This window comes from Chlorocebus sabaeus, chromosome 21 (assembly GCF_047675955.1).
Source record: "Chlorocebus sabaeus isolate Y175 chromosome 21, mChlSab1.0.hap1, whole genome shotgun sequence".
Classification (NCBI taxonomy): Eukaryota; Metazoa; Chordata; class Mammalia; order Primates; family Cercopithecidae; genus Chlorocebus; species Chlorocebus sabaeus.
The window spans coordinates 90635148-90655745 of record NC_132924.1 but is presented as its reverse complement, the minus strand read 5'-3'; the positions used below and the strand labels follow the sequence as shown (position 1 = coordinate 90655745).

At 36.8% G+C, this 20598-nt stretch overlaps 1 protein-coding gene across 6 annotated transcripts in view; it reads left to right on the top strand.

The window, feature by feature from the left end:
* CTTNBP2 (cortactin binding protein 2) overlaps positions 1 to 20598 on the top strand; it is a 163211-nt gene that overhangs the window by 74320 nt on the left and 68293 nt on the right. For 4 of the 6 annotated variants that reach the window (XM_007982696.3, XM_073009300.1, XM_073009301.1 and 1 more), the window contains exons 4-7: positions 6553 to 8206; positions 14951 to 15154; positions 16462 to 16561; positions 18847 to 18997. In XM_007982696.3, coding sequence (XP_007980887.1) covers positions 6553 to 8206; positions 14951 to 15154; positions 16462 to 16561; positions 18847 to 18997 — 2109 coding nt within the window. Of the gene's footprint in view, positions 1 to 6552; positions 8207 to 13483; positions 13537 to 14950; positions 15155 to 16461; positions 16562 to 18846; positions 18998 to 20598 lie in introns of those variants that run through there. The other 2 variants (XM_038004441.2, XM_038004442.2) reach the window with 2 other exon arrangements.

The following is a 20598-nucleotide window of genomic DNA, read 5'->3' as shown; positions in this document are numbered from 1 at the left end:
TTTTTCCTCTTCTTTCCCACCACTGCCCTGGAATTATTTCAGTGACTAGAACCTCCAGTGCAATGTTGAATAGAAGTAGTGAGAGTAGACTTTATTGTCTTTTTCTTAGGGGAAAAATATTTCATGTTTCATCATAAAGAACAATGTTGAATAGAAGTAGTGAAAGTAGACTTTATTATCTTTTTCGTAGGGAAAAATATTTCATATTTCATCGTAAAGTACAATGTTAGCTGTGCTTTTCATAGATGCTCTTTATCTCATTTGAGATTTTATACTATTCTTTGTTGAAAGGTTTTTTTTAATCATGAATGGTTTTGATTTTAAAAAATAGCTTATTTGCATTTGTTGACATAATCCTGGTGTTTCTCTTTTATCTTTTAATGTAATGAATTACACAGATTGATTTTCAAATATTAAACCAACTTAGACCCCTGAGGTAAATATCGCATGGTCACCTTTTTATTACTCTTTTTATATATTGGTGGATTTCATTTGCCTGTGTTTTGCTAAACAGTTTTGTGTCTGTGTCCAAGAGAGATGTTTTTTCTGTAAATTTTTAAAAAATATTTTGTATAAAGATAATTTTTTGTTCATAAAGTGAATTGGAAGCCTTTTCTATTTTCTGAAAGGGTATGTGTAAGTTTGGCATCATTGTTTTTTCTTTAATGTTTGCTAGAACATCAGTACAGCCTTGTAAGCTAGGAGTTTTCTTTGGGAAGAAGTTTTTAATTGTGAGTTTAGTTTCTCTTAAAAAAATATAAAGCCATTGCAATTTTCTAGTCATTTTGTGTAATTTCTGAAACTGTATGTTTCAGAGGATTTTTTTTAATTTGTTGAACTTATTGGCACAAAGTTATCCTTTTAATATTTCTTTATTCTGTAGTGATATCCCCTCTTTCATTCCTGTTGTTTGTAATTTGTATTTTTCTCTATTTCTAAATCTGGTTTTCTACATATTTAGCAATATTATTAATCTTTTAGATGAGACACAACTTTCGGATTTGTTAATTTCTCTGTCATTTATTTCTTCTGTTTCATCAATTTATTTGGTATTTGATTCCTTCTGCTTTGAATTTAATTTGCTCATCTTTTCCTAGCTTCTTAAGGTGAAGCTAGGATGATTGATTTGAGGCAGCTCTTCTAATGTAAACATTTAAAGCCATAAATTTCTCTCTGCCCTCTGCCTTAGCTGCTTGTAGATTCTCTGCTTTCACTGAGCCCCACAGATTTTGGTATGCTGTATTCTTATATTCATTCAGCCCAAATATACTCTAAATTACTTTGTGATTTCCTCTTAATCCTCTTTACTATTTAGCAATATATTGTTTTATTTTTGAATTTTGAGGTTTTCTTAATATCTTATGATTTATTTCCAGTTTAATTCTGCTTCAGTCAGAGAACACATTCTATAAGATTTTAGCCTTTTGAAATCTGTTGGTTTGGTAGTTCTCAATAGCTCAGCAAGTGCATTTGAAGAGAATATCTTTTGTAATTTTGGTATATTCTACCCTATAAATATCAATGGCTAGGTGATTTTAATAGTGTTTTCTTCTTGCTGAGCTTTTTAATTTAGGTTTTTTAAGTGAGATATTGTTATTATTGTAGATTTGTCTATTTTTCCTGTATTTCTGTCGCTTCTGCTTTGTATATTTTAGAGAAAATTAACACCATTGCCATGATTTGTGTTTCAGGTTCTCTGTATGTAATATGTCTTTAATTTTTTGGCTGATTTCAATATTATTTATCTTTGTATTCAGCAGTTTTACCACAATGCGCCTAGGTATAACTTCCTTTATATTTTTCTGCTTTGAAATTGCTGAGCTTCCTGGATTTGTAAGTTTGCCTTTTTAATCAAATTTGTAAATTTTGGGGTCATTTTTTCTAAGATGTTTTTCTTCTGCATTCTATCTTTTTTCTCTTTTTTGGAATTCCAGTTCATGGAATTTAAGCCAGTTTACATTGCCCTAGATATGAATACGATGCCGTTCATTTTTTTTTTCAATCATTTTTTTCTGTGCTCTTCAAATTGGATACTTTCTTTGGCTTTATTTTCAAGTTAATTATTCTTTTTATTCTGCTCTCTCAAATCTGCTATTAAGCCCATTCTGAACTTTTTGTCAGTTTAGGTATTACACTTATCAGTTCTATTTGTACATTTGGTTCTTTTCTTATAGTTTCTATTTGTATGCCAGGATTCCCCTTCCCCTCATTTATTATGACTGTATTTTCTTTGAAAAGGACTGCTTTAAAATCCTTGTCACTAACACCAGTGTGGATCATCTTGGGCCAGTTTTTATTGACTACTTTTCTCTGGACTGCGATTCACTTTTTCTTAATTTCTTTGTCTAGTAATTTCTTATTGTATACTGAACACTGAGGATGATATGTTGCAGACTCTGGATTCTGTTACCTGCTGAAAAGTTGTACTTTGTTCTAGTAAGCAGTTAACCTGGTTAGATTCATATTCTGTCTCCTTGCAGTTGACAACATCTGAGGTCTTTGCTCAGCTCTGTCAGACATTCAGCAGCCACCTTCTGTCATTCTGTGGGGTCTTCCCCATGAATGTATAATTCAAGGATCAAACAAGGATGCTGGTAAATCGTGGCAACCTCAGATTCATCCTCTGACTCCACAAGCCCATATCACCAGTGCATTGTACTTGAGCTTCAGCTGCCAGTGCTACCAGAATAGGGAATTGCCTCCAGCTGAGCAGCTACACAAAGGCCAATCTCATCCAATGCTATTGGCTCCTTTCTTACAGGAGGGTCTACTCCTCTCTCATTTCTACCTCTTTTATTGCTCTCACGAGCCTTTAAATCACTATGTTTTATATGTTTTTCAAGGGGTTATAATTATTATCTGCAGGAGAATTAGTCTAATAACCATTGCTTATCCATTACTGGTAGCAGAACTTTCTCTGATATATTTCATAATGGCTAAATTGTAACCCCTATCTAACTTATAAAAACATTCATCTACATGTTTAATATGGTGTATTCTCTAGATTTTTGTATGCCTCTAGTGTGTTTTCAGAGGAAGAAATATAGTGCAAAGTCACACACAGTTTAAATTAATACAAGTAGCTATTGTATTATGAATTGAAAACTTAGTATTTTTTAGTGCCAGGCACTATGCTATGTGATTTACACGTGTTGTCTTATTTAAAACCATAAAATAATGTAATTATTAGGACCATACAGAACCAATTTTTAGAGAACTTACCAAGGTCACACAGTAAGTTTGGGATCAGAATTTAGTACTATATAAAAATTATTTTTAAGGTATGGGAGTATGTTATTTAGTACTACATCTCTCATTCTCTTAAGTACACATCGTTTGACTGAAATGGTCAAAAATTTTTTAATATAAAAATGTTTATATACTGTGTTTGTATACTGTTATCGGAAGGCTCCTGTAGAGAAAAGGGTGTTTAATATTTTAAAAAGCAACATAATAACTGATGGAATGAGTCCCAGAGGTGACGGGAGAAAATGAAGTTAATTGCTGAAGGAAAGTCCACCACTGAGCAGATGGAAACTTTTCCCCCTTCGATTGAAGGGAAGGAAATATGGATTGGTGTTGCTATGATAAAGCTTATAGGAGGAGATAAGATGAAGAGGGGAAGTGAGTGAGTTTGAATGTTTTCGATAAAGGAGTCTGTAAAGAGAGAGAGACTAAGTCAGTTAAGAGGTCATTGGGTGAAGATTTGGGGAAAGGCAGAGGTTTGAAATATCCCCTGTAGTAATGGCAGAGGAAGCTAAATGAAGTTAGGTAGAGTGATTGATGGCTGGGAGTCAGAGGTTGAGTTTGGAGCCATGTGTATATAGGTATATCAACTGTGAGGTTTCCTCTGTGCTCTGCTATTTGTGGTATAATTTTTTTAAGACATGTATTAGTTTGAGGTAGGATTTACAAAGCACAAGTGATGGAGGACAACGATAGAAAAGAATTACAGATGCTCTTGTAATAGTATAGTTTTCTGTATAAATATTTGAGATTAGCTGAGTTGTTCTCCGCTTGGAACTCCTTCTTCGATTTGATTCTGAAAGATGATGATCCATAGTGCAGAATTACTGTGGACAAGATGTGAGATATGCCGAGAAAAATCTGAGACAAGTAGAACCCTGAGTGATTGCCATGACTGACACTCATTAGCTGGATGACACTAGGAAAAACACTAATATGGCCTCTAGTTATTGTTTTGTAAAATGAAGGTAGCTCTTCAAATTCTCTACCTTCAGAAGCACATGATGAAATTTGTATTTTAATAGTAAGCAGAAAATTGGCCTAGTTTATGTTTTTCTTACATTGCTGTAAGAATGTTTTTTCTTGGGGTTAGTATAAAATAAGATTTAAATGTTCTTAACAGTTCTAACTTTGCATATGCCTTCTAATACCAGCGTGTTATTTGGTGCATCTCAGAAGAGTTCAATGTGTTTTAGTTAATAATATGTCAAATTTGTGCAAGGCACCCACGTGAATAAGATATACATATAAAAACAGTATATGACAACACTATTGTTCCCCAATCTTACCTAATCTATTTATGAATTACTCCCAAAATTTTATCCAGTAGAATAAAATATATGTGTAATTATGCTTGAGGAATAATCTCTATTCCTGATCATCTATTTATGAGACACATCCCAATGCTGTTTAGCAATTGTTTGTCAAAGCAGGAAGCATCCCAGAGTAAAGAAACACTATCTCTGACCATCCTTTTGGTCCCATGACTGACTGTGAGGGGAATGGAGTCTTGGATTTTTGTAACAGGGCAAGAAACAGGAACATCCTCATGACTTACAGGTCGTGAGAGTATCTTCTTCCTCTGTTATTGATGACAAAAATTTGACTCAAATAAGTAGTGACTCTCTTGAGAGGATATTTGTGTTTAACATCTACATGAGAAAGCAAGCCCTATTCACATCTTTATAATCAGGTAGATCTACTTTAACCTTTAGCAACCACAAGGCCCATTATGGACTGCCAGTGGAACATTTCACTAGTTGGGGAAGTGAGGCATGTGGGCCAACCTGGCTTCTGTATCCCAGCTTGGGGTGTGACCTTTGTCCTTCAATAGTCCCTCATGAAAGATGCTTCCCTGGAGAGAAGTGAGAAATCTGCAGGAACATGTTAGACCAGTGCCGCTGTGAGGCTGCCCATGTAGCCAGAAAGCCCATTAGTAACAGAATTTCTTCACTGATTGTTATCAGTGGAACTATGTTAATTTTAGCTAATTCCTTCAATTTACAATTTATGAAGCACCACTGTGTGCCAGCCACTGTTCTAGGTCTTAACGACACAGTCCCTGCCCTCAGTGAAGTCACATTCGGGGTAGGGGGTGCAGGCATGTAGTGAACAAAGGTTGATAAATGCAGGGGTGGGAGGGACTGTTATTTCCCATAGGGTGGTGAGGGAAGACCTCACTGTAAAGGTGACAGCTAAGCAGAAGCCTAGAAGAAATGAACGAGCCAACCCCTGTGCTATTGGGAGCTTTTGTGTATATTAGAAAGCCCCATCTGGAGAGAGAAAGGCTTTAAAAGCTCCCTGTCTGGGTTGATCAATTAGAAAAATGATTTTACTCTGGAAAGCACCAATCCTAAGGGCCATGGCTTGGTGAACAAACAGTGCCTTTCTGCGAAGGAAAAGGCACCCCGTCTTCATGGCTGGGCAGGCGACTTGGGTGAGTAGGGAAGTTAAAGGAAGAGAGGGGGAGCTCTGGAGTTTTGCTCCCACTCACCCTCCCGTGGGTCACTCTTGTGCCGTGCACAAGTGGCTTATTGTGGAAGCGCTATGGGAAGGTGTGTGGTGGGAATCCCATGCAGAAAGAACAGTAAGGGCAAAGACCCCAAGACAGGACCATGTTTAGGAAACTCCAAGCGTCCAGTGAAGCAAAGGGAGCAAGTGGGATCAAAGTAGGAGACAAGGTCAGGCTCCAGGTTCACTGACACCAAATATAGTTCTAATAAGATCGTTCTTTCGCTCTTTAGAGTTTTCAAAGAACTTTCTTTCATATATAATTTTATGTGATTTCCACAACAACTCATCATAGGAAGCTCAAAGAAGGTACATTTCTGAGATAGATAATACAATTAGCAAACATAGTGGCTTAGAATTTAACTGAAGTCCTCGGTTTTCAGTACTTTTCATGATACTTTACCTCAGAGATTAATTATTTTAAAGCATTAAACCTTTTTTAAAAATATCACCAGTTCCATCACAGAGCTGTGTTTTTACAAAAATAGATCTTTCTGATCCCTGTGATTTAAAGCATCTGGTTATTGTTCTCTTTTTCTGTAGTTAACTTTAATAGACTTTAAAAATTCTCTGTTGTTGTAATTTCGATGTTTTTATAAAGCCATTTACATCTATTTTCTCATTTTAATGAGCCTTTAAAATATTTCTTATCACAACACTTTTTGAAAATGTGGCGTTTTTGCTAACCCAAATATGTAATTGTTAGAAAATTAATAAAAATCTCACAAAAAGCATTTCCTTGGTGAAAAGAAAATTCTGTATATTAATCAGGATTTTCCTGTGAATTTCTTTCAGCTGGAAATGGAGAAGCTTCAGCTACAAGCCCTTGAGCAAGAGCACAAGAAGCTGGCCGCCCGCCTCGAGGAAGAGCGCGGCAAGAACAAGCAGGTGGTCCTGATGCTGGTCAAAGAGTGCAAGCAGCTCTCCGGCAAAGTCATAGAGGAGGCCCAGAAGCTCGAAGACGTAATGGCCAAACTGGAAGAGGAAAAGAAAAAGACAAATGAATTAGAAGAAGAACTCTCCGCTGAGAAACGAAGAAGCACAGAAATGGAAGCTCAGATGGAAAAACAGCTCTCTGAGTTTGACACCGAGCGGGAACAGCTTCGTGCCAAGCTGAACCGGGAAGAAGCACACACCACTGACCTCAAAGAGGAGATAGACAAGATGAAGAAAATGATTGAGCAACTGAAAAGGGGAAGTGACAGTAAACCAAGCCTCTCTCTTCCACGGAAGACAAAAGATAGGCGTTTGGTTTCCATATCTGTGGGAACAGAAGGAACTGTGACAAGGTCTGTTGCATGCCAGACAGACCTAGTGACAGAAAGTGCTGACCATGTGAAAAAGTTGCCTTTAACCATGCCTGTAAAACCTTCCACAGGGAGCCCCCTAGTTTCTGCAAATGCAAAAGGGAGCGTGTGCACTAGTGCCACAATGGCCAGACCAGGTATTGATAGGCAGGCTTCCCACAGTGACTTGATTGGCTCTTCTGTACCCGCTTTCCCACCTCCAAGTGCAAACAGAATTGAGGAAAATGGACCAAGCACTGACTCAACACCAGATCCAACCAGTAGCACACCCCCACTTCCCAGTAACGCTGCCCCTCCCACCACTCAGACACCAGGCATAGCTCCTCAGAACTCCCAGGCTCCACCTATGCACAGTTTACATTCACCATGTGCCAACGCCTCTTTGCATCCAGGTCTAAACCCACGAATCCAAGCAGCTAGATTTAGATTTCAGGGCAATGCTAACGACCCAGACCAAAATGGAAATACTACACAAAGTCCTCCGTCAAGAGATATGTCACCTACAAGTCGTGACAACCTAGTGGCCAAACAACTAGCTCGGAATACTGTGACCCAAGCACTGTCAAGATTTACAAGCCCTCAAGCAGGTGCTCCCTCAAGGCCTGGAGCGCCCCCAACAGGGGATGTTGGCACTCACCCTCCAGTCGGTCGGACCAGTTTAAAGACTCACGGTGTTGCACGAGTTGACAGAGGAAATCCTCCTCCTATCCCTCCAAAAAAGCCAGGGCTCTCCCAAACTCCTTCTCCACCACACCCCCAACTCAAGGTTATTATAGACAGCAGCAGGGCCTCAAACACAGGGGCCAAAGTTGATAACAAAACTGTGGCTTCGCCTCCTTCCAGTTTGCCACAAGGGAACAGGGTGACCAATGAGGACAACCTTCCTAAGTCATCCTCCCCTCAGCTGCCACCAAAACCATCCATAGATTTAACTGTGGCACCTGCAGGCTGTACCGTTTCAGCCCTGGCCACATCTCAGGTGGGTGCCTGGCCTGCTGCAACCCCCGGACTGAACCAACCTGCATGTTCAGACAGTTCCCTTGTCATTCCTACCACCATTGCCTTTTGCTCTTCCATAAACCCCGTTAGTGCCTCATCCTGTAGACCAGGTGCCTCAGACAGCCTCCTGGTAACAGCATCAGGTAAAGGGATTGAACTGTTATACCCTTTTTAAAGAATATGGCCTCTCTTCTCACTTGCCTTGATTTTCTTCACATTGCCTTGAAACTTTTTTTTAATTTTATGCTTCCCCCACCCCCACCCATTTCTTTTCTCTCTCTCTCTCTCTCTCTTTTTTTTTTTTTTTTGTTTGTTTTTTGATTTTTGTTTGTTTGTTTTTAAAGGCTCCAGGGTATGGTGATTCATCTTGCTATATGAATTGCGGTTTCACTATGCTAAGTGCTTTCTTCTTTTAAAATAACCTGAAAGTAGTGGCTTAAAGCACATGGAGACCATTAATTTAGAGAGACTAAAGTATTTACATGGGAGAAAAGAGTATTCCTTCTTATTAAATATTTATCTCGCAAGACCTCAGTGGGTCATCATCAGACAGTACATGTTTAATTCTGTTCCTTCTGAGATGACATTTTTAAAGGCCTTTCAAGTAATTATTAACACTATGTTGGATTACCAAATTGACTAGATTTGTTCTGTAATTGGTATATTTTAAGTTCTAATATCAGTTTGGTGTTTAGAGGTGTTTTTTTTGTTTTTTTTTTTTTTACCTTCAGAAATGGAGTGTGAATATTTATAAATCTGTTCTAAGTTTATTTCAAAAGCCATGTACCCTATTTAGTGCTGCCGTCTTCCAGCACTTGGGCACAGATGGTTAACATAGCATGTGGGCTATGTTACAGAAGGTTTCCATTGCAGGTGTGGCTTATGAAGTCACTGAATCTGGGACTCTTGAACAAAGAAAAGGTGGATTTTTCCTTTTTGTTATACAGTGCTAGAGAAAGCATTGCTTTTTATTGACATGACTGGATTAGTTCTTTACTAAGCAAATGTGGCTCTAAAGTAATGTTACCAAAAACACATAATTATAAATAACAAGAGACTAGATTCCAACACCCATCTGACTAACTGCAAAGTCCATGCTGTTTCCAGTTCCCAATTTTACCCCTCAAAATGTGGAAGACAAAGTTCTGTTGAAGCTTTGGAGAAGTCTCTCCTACCATGGGATCTCAGTGGTTGGTGGAGATTGTTGGTTCTAATGGGAGGAAACTTTTATAATTACAGGAAGGTTTGAATAGTTGTTATATTGAGTACTTTGAAGGGAGAGAGAGAAAAGCAAATAGCATCATATTTGCTAATTATCAGGTGATGGCAGCAGTACTCTAGGATTTATTTGTCCAACTATAAGCTATCAACTTGAAATTAAGGTCTTTGAGAGGCTTTATCCATATTTTGAGGGGCGAAATAGGGAATTGGAAGCAGCATGGACTTTGAAGTTAGATCTATGTTGAAATCTAGTCTCTGCCATTTACAGTTGTGCATTTTTGGTGACTTCTTATGCTACTCATATGGGGGAGGGTGGCTGTTAGGAGGATCAGATCCTCTAACCTGTCAGCATAGTATTGAGCTTAGAATAGCATGAGTAATCAATAAGTAGAGATGATATTACTGCTTCAATGATATTGTTGTTTACGGTACTTTTGAGAATTTGCTTTGGAATTGACTTTAGTATTATTTTGAGATATCTTTACAGGCATTCAGCGTTCTATATTTTTGATCCAAAATGGTATTACTGAGCTGAACAGCTCTTCTCGTGGCCTAAAATAATTTTGGCTGTTTCTTACAAATTAAATCCACCCTCAGAAGAGGAATTTTGCTACTCAGTAGAATAGAGAATGTACTATAAGATCTTTGGGCAGTCACAAAACACAAGTTCCAGAAATGTGTGGAGCAGTGGCAGTGCTGTTGCCACAAATGCATAGACTGTAAAATAGAAAACACTTCTAGGATATAGAAGTTTTGTCACTTAAAAAAATACAAAGCCATCTTTACTCTGAGACCTTGAGGGTCTGCCACTTGTTGCCTTGGTCATGACTGTGGTCCAGGGTTTAGCTGCACGTGCCCTTTGGTTTCGGCAGAGAAGCCTTAAAACCAGGATCTATGACTGAGGAACATTTTGTCAATAGGATTGAAAAGTTAATGGATTAAAATGTCTTAACTTTTAAAGACAGAGATTTACTAATCTGTTATCTATTCACCAGGATGTCCTGCCCTAGGATACAGTAAAATTTTAGATAAAAGAGCTATAACCCCTCTGAAAAATGCCCTTCACTTATGTCTGGAAAGCAAAAGACACTATAGACCAGAGACCAAAAAAATACCAGCCCCTGAAGATACAGAAAACAGATTCCTTATTTTCTACTCTCTGACTTCTGCAATTTTGCCAAAGTATTTTGTTTATTTATTCCTCTCAGAACTGCAGAATTACTTTTGGTAGAATAACAGGTTTCTATGTCATTTGCTTATAAGATGTGACTTATTAAGGGAGAAGGGAGGCACTGGAAGCCTTGAGTCATTCAGCAAGTGTTTACTGAGCACCTAGACTGGGAAATGAAAGTGTGATTACACTTACACAATGGAGGTCTACAACTCTACAATTCAACTATAAATGTTGCGTTGAACTTTCCAAATAAGATAGATGATTTCAACTCTGTTTTGCATTGAGATTACCCCTATTTTCGCCACTATGCCCATTGCAACTAAGAAACACCAGAGCTGCCTCCACCGTGCTTACTAACCTGTGTGTCCCTGGGTGAGCTTGTGCCTCTCCAGGTCATTAGCCCTTTGAAGGGTATTAACCTTCCAAACAGCCACTGATTCCATTGTGGTTGCCAAAAGCAAGGCACAGGGACAACGCACATCTGTCAAATACCTGACAGATGTCTCTTCCAATTTCGGTGATCAAACAAGCGCTGAACTAAGTATAGTAAGGCAGGATTAGTCCATTCCTGCCCCTTTCTAAGTATCACCCTAGAGAGCTAATTCCCTCTAAGCCATTAGCTTTTTCATTTAAAAGCAAAAGCATTGCGGGCTGCAGTGCTCATACCTGTAATCCAAGCACATTGGAAGGATGAGGCAGGAGGATCACTTGTGCGCAGGAGTTCAAGACCAGCCGGGGTAACATGGCGAAATCCCATCTTTACAAAAAATATAAAAATTATCTGGGCATAGTAGTGTGTGCCTTTAGTACCAGCTACTCAGGAGGCTGAAGTGGGAGGATCACTTGAACTCAGGAAGTCAAGGCTACAGTGAGCCTTAATCATGCCACTGTGCAACAGCCTGGGTGACACAGTAAGACTATGTCTCAAAAAAAGCATTGAACCAAAATTATAATAATATAATAATATTCCCAAACAATAAAAGATTTAAACTTGCCTGATAAATTTTCAAACTACCTCTCCCTCCTTGGAGAACTACTGGCCCATAGTACTTCCAACTCTAGAATCCTGTGTTCCATGTCAGCTTCTATCTATAACAATTATGACCTAGTTAGAGCCCCAAGGAAAATTGGAATGACAGAAGTTACCCTTTCAATGAATTGTAGTATAAATTACCCAAACTCTATTTGGCAACCTTTATAGCCAAATGTTAAATTTTTAAATAACATTCTTAATTCTAAATGAACTAGAATTTCTTGTTCCTCCTGAACTTGCCAAATAAACACATTTCAAATGTTAGATGAACAGAAGCCTAAACCAGAAATCACTCCAGGCAACTGAGTTTCCATACCCTTGGAAATTGTTTTTTCTGTGTTTTTTTTTTTTTATTTGATACATTTGATTTAATTTGGTTTACACCTTTTCCCTATTGAAACGTGACTTTTAAAAATTATCCTCCATGTATGATTGGCTTAAAGGCTAAATCAGAAAACAAGAATGATCTGGGCTATGACATTAACCTTCTCCACCCTCTGAAGCTGATGCCGGAAGCTGTTCTCACTCCTTCCCTCTGCTTGCATGTCCAGTCATTCCCTTCCTCCTGGCATGTTGTGCAGGATGCTCACCTTACTAATGTTTGCATATGACACTGCGAAACTGATTGACTTTTTGCTAACATCAGTAGAGTAGCTGTATGAATACCGGTCTGTTCTGTCTTAACCATTATTTAACCTCTTAACTAAACATTACCTTTTTTATCATTGTCGGGAATTTCAGATGAACAATGTAGTCTCATGGTGAAGTCTTATTTTTCACACATTTAGGCAGGATTTATTAAAATAAGCTTGTCTGTGTGTTAGACAACATTGGAAATGTTAGTGAAGATGTAAAATGTATTTACAGTTTTAAAATACTTGGTATTTATAAAGCATTTTTCTTCTGTAAAGATTTTTAAAATATATTGCAGACCTCTAAGAAAATAAGGCAACTGATATATCTTCTGTAGTTCTGTATAAGACGACCCTTCAGTGGTCTAAAGATGGAAAACAAATTGAAGAAAAAAATTTGTCTTTCAGATAACTTATTAAAAATAGGGTTTCCCAGGAAATTACAGCTGCAATTGAGTATTTCTGTATAAAGCAGTTGAAAAATATATTTAAACTGTCTTCTCCCCACAAAAGCCTAGATTTATGGTGAAAAAAGAAAAATGTAAACAAAACCCAAAAGAATAGCAAGCCATTTACATGTATTGGTATTCATAAAAGAATATCAATAACCAAGACCCCTTGGATGAGATCTAAAGAGAGAATGAAAGAGAGAGAGGCTGAGTATGAGCCCCATTCCCTCCTGTTCCACAGAGGACTGTAGTGCGATGCCTTCATATTGCCTGTGTTTGCTTTGCAGTCGAGGTTTTATACCTTCGTGTTTATAATTTCTCTGTTTATCCATTTCTAATAAGTACTGATTTAATTTTTGTGGGCCTGTTTTTTGTTTGTTTGTTTGTTTTTAAGAAAATACAAAAGGTAAAATGTACCAGAGAGGAGCCTTCTTGTAAGTATGAAGTAAAAATACTACTTTTGTAAGAAGAGCTAATGAGTATCAGTAGGAAAATATCATAAAGTTTAGATAAATATTGAATTTTATGAGCATTTTGATTTTGTATGTCACTACATATAGTCCTAATAGGATTAAAAACAATAAATTATTCATAGACCCAAATAATTGATTATAAAGATAAAATATCCAGCTTTTTATAAGCAGTGTAGTTTCATTTGTATAATTGGCTTTGTTTTGCCTTTTTTAATAAATAATTTTTAAATACTGAGAAGTTCCTTTGATATGTACTTTGAAAATATTTATTAAGATAATTTAAGGCCAATAATTTAGCATTTAATCATAAGAATTGAGTATTACATATGTGTATTAATATGACACTTATATGCCTAGAATAATTATGCTGATACCAATGTACAGAGGGTATAAAACATCCATCTGTTGTATCTTACTAAAGGGATATTACCACGTATCGTAATCAGGTGGCCATTCTGCCTTGTATTCCACTGCTAAGAAAGGATGTACAGGTAAATATGGCAAGATCTTATCTCATCATGCCACACACTTGCAAAAGGATGTAAAGTCAAAAGCCCATATGACCATTGTTATGAGCAGAAGGTTCAATATGGTTTTAATTTTCTTTTACAGGTGGTAGTGGATAGTTATAAAACATTTTAAAAATCCAAATGGTATAGTTCCTTAATGTAAAATTTTACTGCAGCTAGTAAAAAGTAATGTTTGTTTTATGTACAATGAGATGTATTGTGCATATAGAAATTTAGGGTCTAGCCATTGTGAAGCACTATTTAGAATAAAGCCCTCCATCTGTGATCACTTTGGTCAGGACAAAATAGACCTAATTGGCCTGTGAAAGTGTGCTCTTAGGGATAAATATATGTACATATGCACAATGCTGTTACACATATTAGAACCCTATAAGGAAAAAGAGGAAAATGTCTTATTTTGAAAATTCACTGTATTTAAGTCTAAAATACACAAATACCTATATATCACATTGAATGAACATTTTTACTTTACTGTTTTTACAGCCTTTTGATCAAGGAAGAATTCAGAAAGTTTTTCATGCTATATGCAGCCGAATTCACACACTTAACAGATTCTCTTCTAAAGCTGCTAAATACTGATGAGAAATATCTAACTGTGATAACTCATTGTTTTTGTTAAAATTATATATTGAGTGTCCTGTTTTGTTGGCTGATTAAAAGTTTGTTAGGCGTTTGTAAAGGTGGCCAGATGATACCGTCTTCACAATTGTATATAGAATATTTGTGCTGGTGAACTCTAGATCCAGTTATATATGTTATATTTTATTATCTCTTAATACTGAATAGCAGTTGGCCTCCATTATTTCCATTCCCAAATAAGGGAATTCAAGGAATATAAATAGACTCTTTGGTCCATCTTAACAGTTTACATAAAATTTGTAATTAAACCTTTTAGAAACATTGTTCAAAAAGAAAAATCTGTTTCTTACAATTATTTATCTTATACCTAAAAATATCAGTTCACTTTTCCAGATTAATATTGAACTAGAGGAAAACTTTACCTTGTAAAACCTTTACATTTTAAAATTCAAATTGTTTTAAAATCCTGAAGAGGAATTTGAACTTTTAAAACAAGACAGCCATCTTAAGTTTTCCTAAAACCAATCACCACTTTAACACTTACCTGTACAAGACTCATGACTAAAAATAATTTTTCACTATGTATGTTGATTTAATTGGCAGCAGATATAAGATCTGAAATAACAGTCCAGATTCATGCTAAGTAAATATTAACAGATTGATAATGTTAGAAACCACATAATCCTCTAGGGACACATGTTCATATGTTTGTGTGTGTGTAATTCAGAAAGGAATGGGTAATATCTGTCTCTTGTCCTTGCGCCTACTCTCTAACGAGGGTCACTTTAACCTACAGGCTGGTCACCCTCCCTAACCCCTTTGCTAATGAGTGGTGGTCCTGCCCCCCTGGCTGGCAGGCCCACCCTTCTTCAGCAAGCTGCTGCCCAGGGAAATGTCACTTTATTATCAATGCTGCTTAATGAAGAAGGACTGGACATTAATTACTCCTGTGAAGATGGCCATTCTGCCTTGTATTCTGCTGCTAAGAATGGACATACAGGTAAATATGGCAAGATCTTATCATACCACACACTTGCAAAAGGAGGGAAAGTCAAAAGCCCGTGTATCCATTGTTATGAGCCTAAGGCTCAATTTAGTTTTATTTTTCTTTTACAGGTGGTAATTGATAGTATTAAATGAGATTTAAAGTTTGTATAAACATTTAAAAAATCCAAATTGTACAGTTCCTTAATATAAAGTTTTACCACAGCTAGTAAAAAGTAATCTTTGTTTTATGCAAAGATGACTTTGCATTTATGGTCCGTTAGAAATACCTGATATATGAGAAAGTCTAATTATGAGAACTTTAGTGCTACATGCTACAGTGAGGGAAAGTTTTAGTAGTTAGGAAAGGACATGGGCCTGAAATCGCTCCACAGTTGGAAGAATTTATAGTTATTTGAATGTCTTAAAAGAACCGAGAAGTTGTGTAACTATAAATGGTATATCGATGAAGACTGGGAATTATTCTTGTTCTTTAAAATGCAAATCCTGTAGTCAAATATACCAAAACATATGGGAGTGCAGAAAAAGAGAGGATTTGACCGCAAATGCAAAGTCAGATAGCATTGCATATGGGAGCCCATGTGACTGTCGATTAATTCAGATAAATGGAGGATTCTAGCAACCTCAGAGAGCACCTATTATTTTTTAAGTATTCTAGAATTCTTCATAAACACTATGGAGATTTTCATTAATATAGAAGAAGTAAATCTAGTAAGTAACATGAGGAATGTGACATCTAGGTGGCATTTATTCCGGAGTTAGGTGACTTCCAATGGGCTGTCCTTTAGCCTCATTCATGGAGTTAAGGGTAGTATGCCCACCATCCAGAAGCAGTTTAAAGATTAAACATCATAAAGTAATAATTTATTTAAATACAAAGAATGGTATTTCAGTTTGGTAAGTGAATTTGGTTCTCCATCCAGGAACATTATTTTCTGGGATAGACTGGTAGAAAAATCCGGTAAAGCATTTTCTGGCACATGACATTTTTTTTACTCAGCAGCAACTCTTCCCAAAATGCACGCACGCATGGGCACATGCAGGTGCACACACACACGCACACACACAAACACACACACCCATCTTAGTCAGTGAGTCTGGGGTATTATAATCTTTGGGAGAAGAGGCTGCTTTTCCTGTAAATTAGTCTGCAGAGTCGCAGGTCTGCCATGATGGAATTGTGAGATGAACTGTGCAGGGGAGAGGCCCTTTGGGTTTAGAATCTATCTACAGCTTGCATAGAATTTGGCACATCTTAACTCCAAATGGGGAATTTACATGGCTTTCTATTAAAATCCATAGACTGTGTGAGATTGCTGCTGAGTGCAGAAGCCCAAATCAATGCTGCTGATAAAAATGGCTTCACACCCTTGTGTGCTGCAGCTGCTCAGGGACATTTCGAGTAAGTTGCTCTTAATTCCTTTTTTCCCACTGTGAAAGCCTCTTTTTATAATTTGCACACATATTTTAGTTCCGGCTGGATGTGTAAACTAGTGCTTAAAATCACTGGCAAATAAATTCGCTAAATATATTTGAGAATTTAAATGCAAACTAGGATTCTAAATTTGCTCTTAATAATAGTTAATATTTGAGGGAAGTGAAGAACTGTGCTGTGTCCCAACTGAACGTAAATGAACTTTCTTCAGAAGATAATCTATGGCATGTCAACACATATGTCATGAGATAAAAGACTGTTGAGAAGCTTGTTGTTCACTATTTTACACCATTCCAAACCCCCAAAAGATTTTTTTACTTATGATGTCACTAAAAGTAGAACATAGAATTAAATTGGTTGTAATAATCTGAACTTCCTAGTGGTAATGTATTCTAATTATTCATCTTGTTTTACCATTTAAAACAAAATTGAAGCATGAATTTCACATACTGAAAGAAGTTTGAGCATTAAGCCAAAGATACCTATTAATTAAAATATACTTAACTTTAGCAATGATTTATTTAGTAGCTTACTAAGTCAGTCAGATATAGGCATGACTTTTTAACATTAAAAGTCATATTTTAATTAAAAAAAAATAGAAAATAGCTAAGTTGCTTTTTCTGCCTGTGCTGAAATGTCAGGTTGTGGGAAACACAAGTTGCTTTTAACTTTTTAATCTAACTGTCCTGATAGAAATGTTCTTTAACAAATTACAGAATTATTGAAAGGGGGTTTTAAGGTTGAATCCATGTTATTAATCATAAATATAAAATTTTTAAAATACAAAATGAATTATTTATGTATAGCATGATTTACTTTTCTGCATATCGAACACATATTTCATTACCCTGAGTTTGTCATTGAGAACCCTAGACACTGATTTTGCTGTACTCTTTGGGCATATCCTGACTCCTTCAAAAGGAATTTCTCCTTCTGAGCTGTGCTTTTTACCTTTACTTTCACCAGGCAGCCTGTAGGGCCACTTTCTTGGAGAGTATAGCAGTCACAGCAATGGAAGCATGGATAACTCTGCAAAAAGGAAGGACCCTGGAGAAATCTGGGGATTGATTGATTGATTATTATTATTTTTTTTTTAGACGGAGTCTTGCTCTGTCACCAGGCTGGAGTGCAGTGGTGTGATCTCAGCTCATCACCTCACTGCAACCTCCACTTCCTGGGTTTAAGTGATTCCCCTCACTTGGCCTTTGGAGTAGGTGGGACTACCGGTACACGCCACCACACCCAGATAATTTTTTGTATTTTAGTAGAGATGGGTTTTCACCATGTTAGCCAGGATGGTCTGGATCTCCTGACCTCGTGATCTGCCCCCCTTGGCTTCCCAAAGTGCTGGGATTACAGGTGTGAGCCACCGTACCAGGCCGGATTGGTTAATTTAAATGTGTCTGATACACACATACTTCAACATGTCACTTAATTTAAAATATATATATATAAATCAGATACTGCAAGGGAAAACTAGGAAAAACATTCATTGGAGTGAAAATAAAAGATGAAGTGGATTGCTTCTTTCTTTGATTATGATTTAGCCCTCTTTTTAAGTTTATTCTCAACTAATTTTACAACTTAAGCTCCGCATGTTTAGCTAGTAACTAAGTGTCACAAAGTCTTGACTTTACCTCATTTCTTTCCTCCTTGATTCTCAGGGCAGCGGAGTTTCTGCTTAGCTATCTTTTTCCTCATCAGCTAGCCTGCCTTCAGGAGACAGGACAACCTCTGCTGTCTTTTCTCCCCAAGGCAACCCTTTTCTCAGCCTTTCTGCTGCCTTTTATAGAGAAGGCACATGGTGCCCTGCTGTCTATGCTATTTATAATTATTTTCTCAAGTGAAAATCTCAGAATGACTCAGCAGCCTTTTTTCAATGTTCAAACTATTTTGAACCAAAATAATATATATTTATCAAGTACAGTTAAACCGTTCATCCTAGGAAGTTCAGTTCTAAGGACTCTGCTTTCACAAGTTGGTTATAGGGAAGTACCATAAAGGAGGTATTAGCACTTTTCAAATTTTCATGGGAGAAATGAAATTTTGTTATTAGAATATATTTTCTAGCCTTATAAAAATAGTATTCATGTAATAAGATCCATAATAATTGATATATATATATAAATAGAAACAGTTGATGTATATAAAGATGCAGCATTGTCTTCTTTTCTGTATTTAATATCTTGGTTAGGTGGTGCTTCAAAGGTCAAACCCAGGTTTTATGTGATTAATCCTAATCTTGTGTTTAGGTGTGTAGAATTATTAATTGCATATGATGCTAACATTAATCATGCTGCTGATGGAGGACAGACACCTCTATACCTGGCCTGTAAAAATGAAAATAAAGAATGTATTAAACTCTTGTTGGAAGCCGGAACCAATCGAAGTGTAAAAACCACAGTGAGTACCAGTCCAGTTTTTTTTTTCCCCTGTATACATAATTTGCCATATATTTGTAAACTCTACAGCTAGAAAAACAAAATAAATTAAAATAGAGGTTGCTGTATTTTGTTTTGCTCGTAGGATTTGGAAAGTGTCTGACCCTTGTTTGACTCTCTTTCCTGTTAATTAAATGTCTTGTTCATTAGCCTAACCAGTCCTTTAACCTCTGAGCCTCAGATTCATCCGTCAAACAGGAAAACAAATACCTATGCTTTGATTATTTTTAGAACTAGGGCAGACAAGGGAGGTATTTTTTATTCATTCAACAAATAATAGTCTCAGATCCTGGGTTTTCTTAAGTAAAGGAGAACCAATGGTTAATAATGGCCACAGAGATGTGGCCGGGTGTGGTGGCTCATGCCTGTAATCCCAGCACTTTGGGAGGCCGAGGTGGGCAGATCACCTGAGGTCAGGAGTTTGAGACCAGCCTGATCAACATGGAGAAACCCCATCTCTTCTGAAAATAGAAAATTAGCTAAGCATGGTGGTGCATGCCTGTAATCCCAGTTATTTGGGTGGCTGAGGCAGGAGAATCGCTTGAACCTGGGAGGCAGAGGTTGTAGTGAGCCGAGATGGCACCATTGCACTCCAGCCTGGGAAACAAGAATGAAACTCCGCCTAAAAAAAAAATAATTATATATATAAGCAGAGATGTAATAAGCTAGATATAAACATTTTTAATGACTGTTATTGCTAGAGGTTTTTTTAAAAAAACTTCCTATTTTTTGAAAATCTGAGAAAACAGTTTAGTTTTATATTTTTCATGTTATTTATATATATTGAGAAATCTGTGATGTTACACATATTCAGTATAAAATTCTATGGTGAAAAATAAATTAATTTTGTATCACTGGGCTGAATGAAAAAAAAAGCAGTACAGCATAAAAATTAGTCACATCCTAAGTTAGAGAACATAGAATTCCATTCTTTCCAGCTAGTTGCTGGTGAACTGAACAAAATCTTTGGAAGTATGGATGCTCAAAAGTCCAGAGATAAACAGTGTAATTGGGAACAATTGTGTCTGTGCCTTATAATAAGTATCAAAAGAGGATGGAAGATAGAAATTTATTTTTCCAGAAATGGTTGCATGGCCTTTGTAATATAAATCGGGAAAGGTCAAAAGCACTTATACTCTTCAGTAGTAGACTACTTGTGTAGTATACTGTTATACTACCCAAGTAAAGGTGTCCACAACCCAGTGAAGAACACACCTGAATGGAGCTGATTGAAGCTCCATAGTCTTGTCTTAGCCCAGTGAACTTTATTTACCTGATGGGAGCACCCTCGTCTTGTCTTAGCCAAGTGGATTTTATTGGTATGAGATACCAAACCAGAGAAAAAGCTGCATTGCAAAGGGACAGCCTTAGCAAATGATCAGATGACTTAACCCAAATTTAGATTGTTCTTATTAATTGTCTAGTTATCTGTCTTCTACCCTATTATTTTTTAAAAGTATACTGTAGCTTACTGAAATATATTTAGTATAGCAGTGTGAAATACTACATGAAAACGGTATGTCAAGGGGAAATTAAAGGTAGAAAAACATAGCCAAAATACAA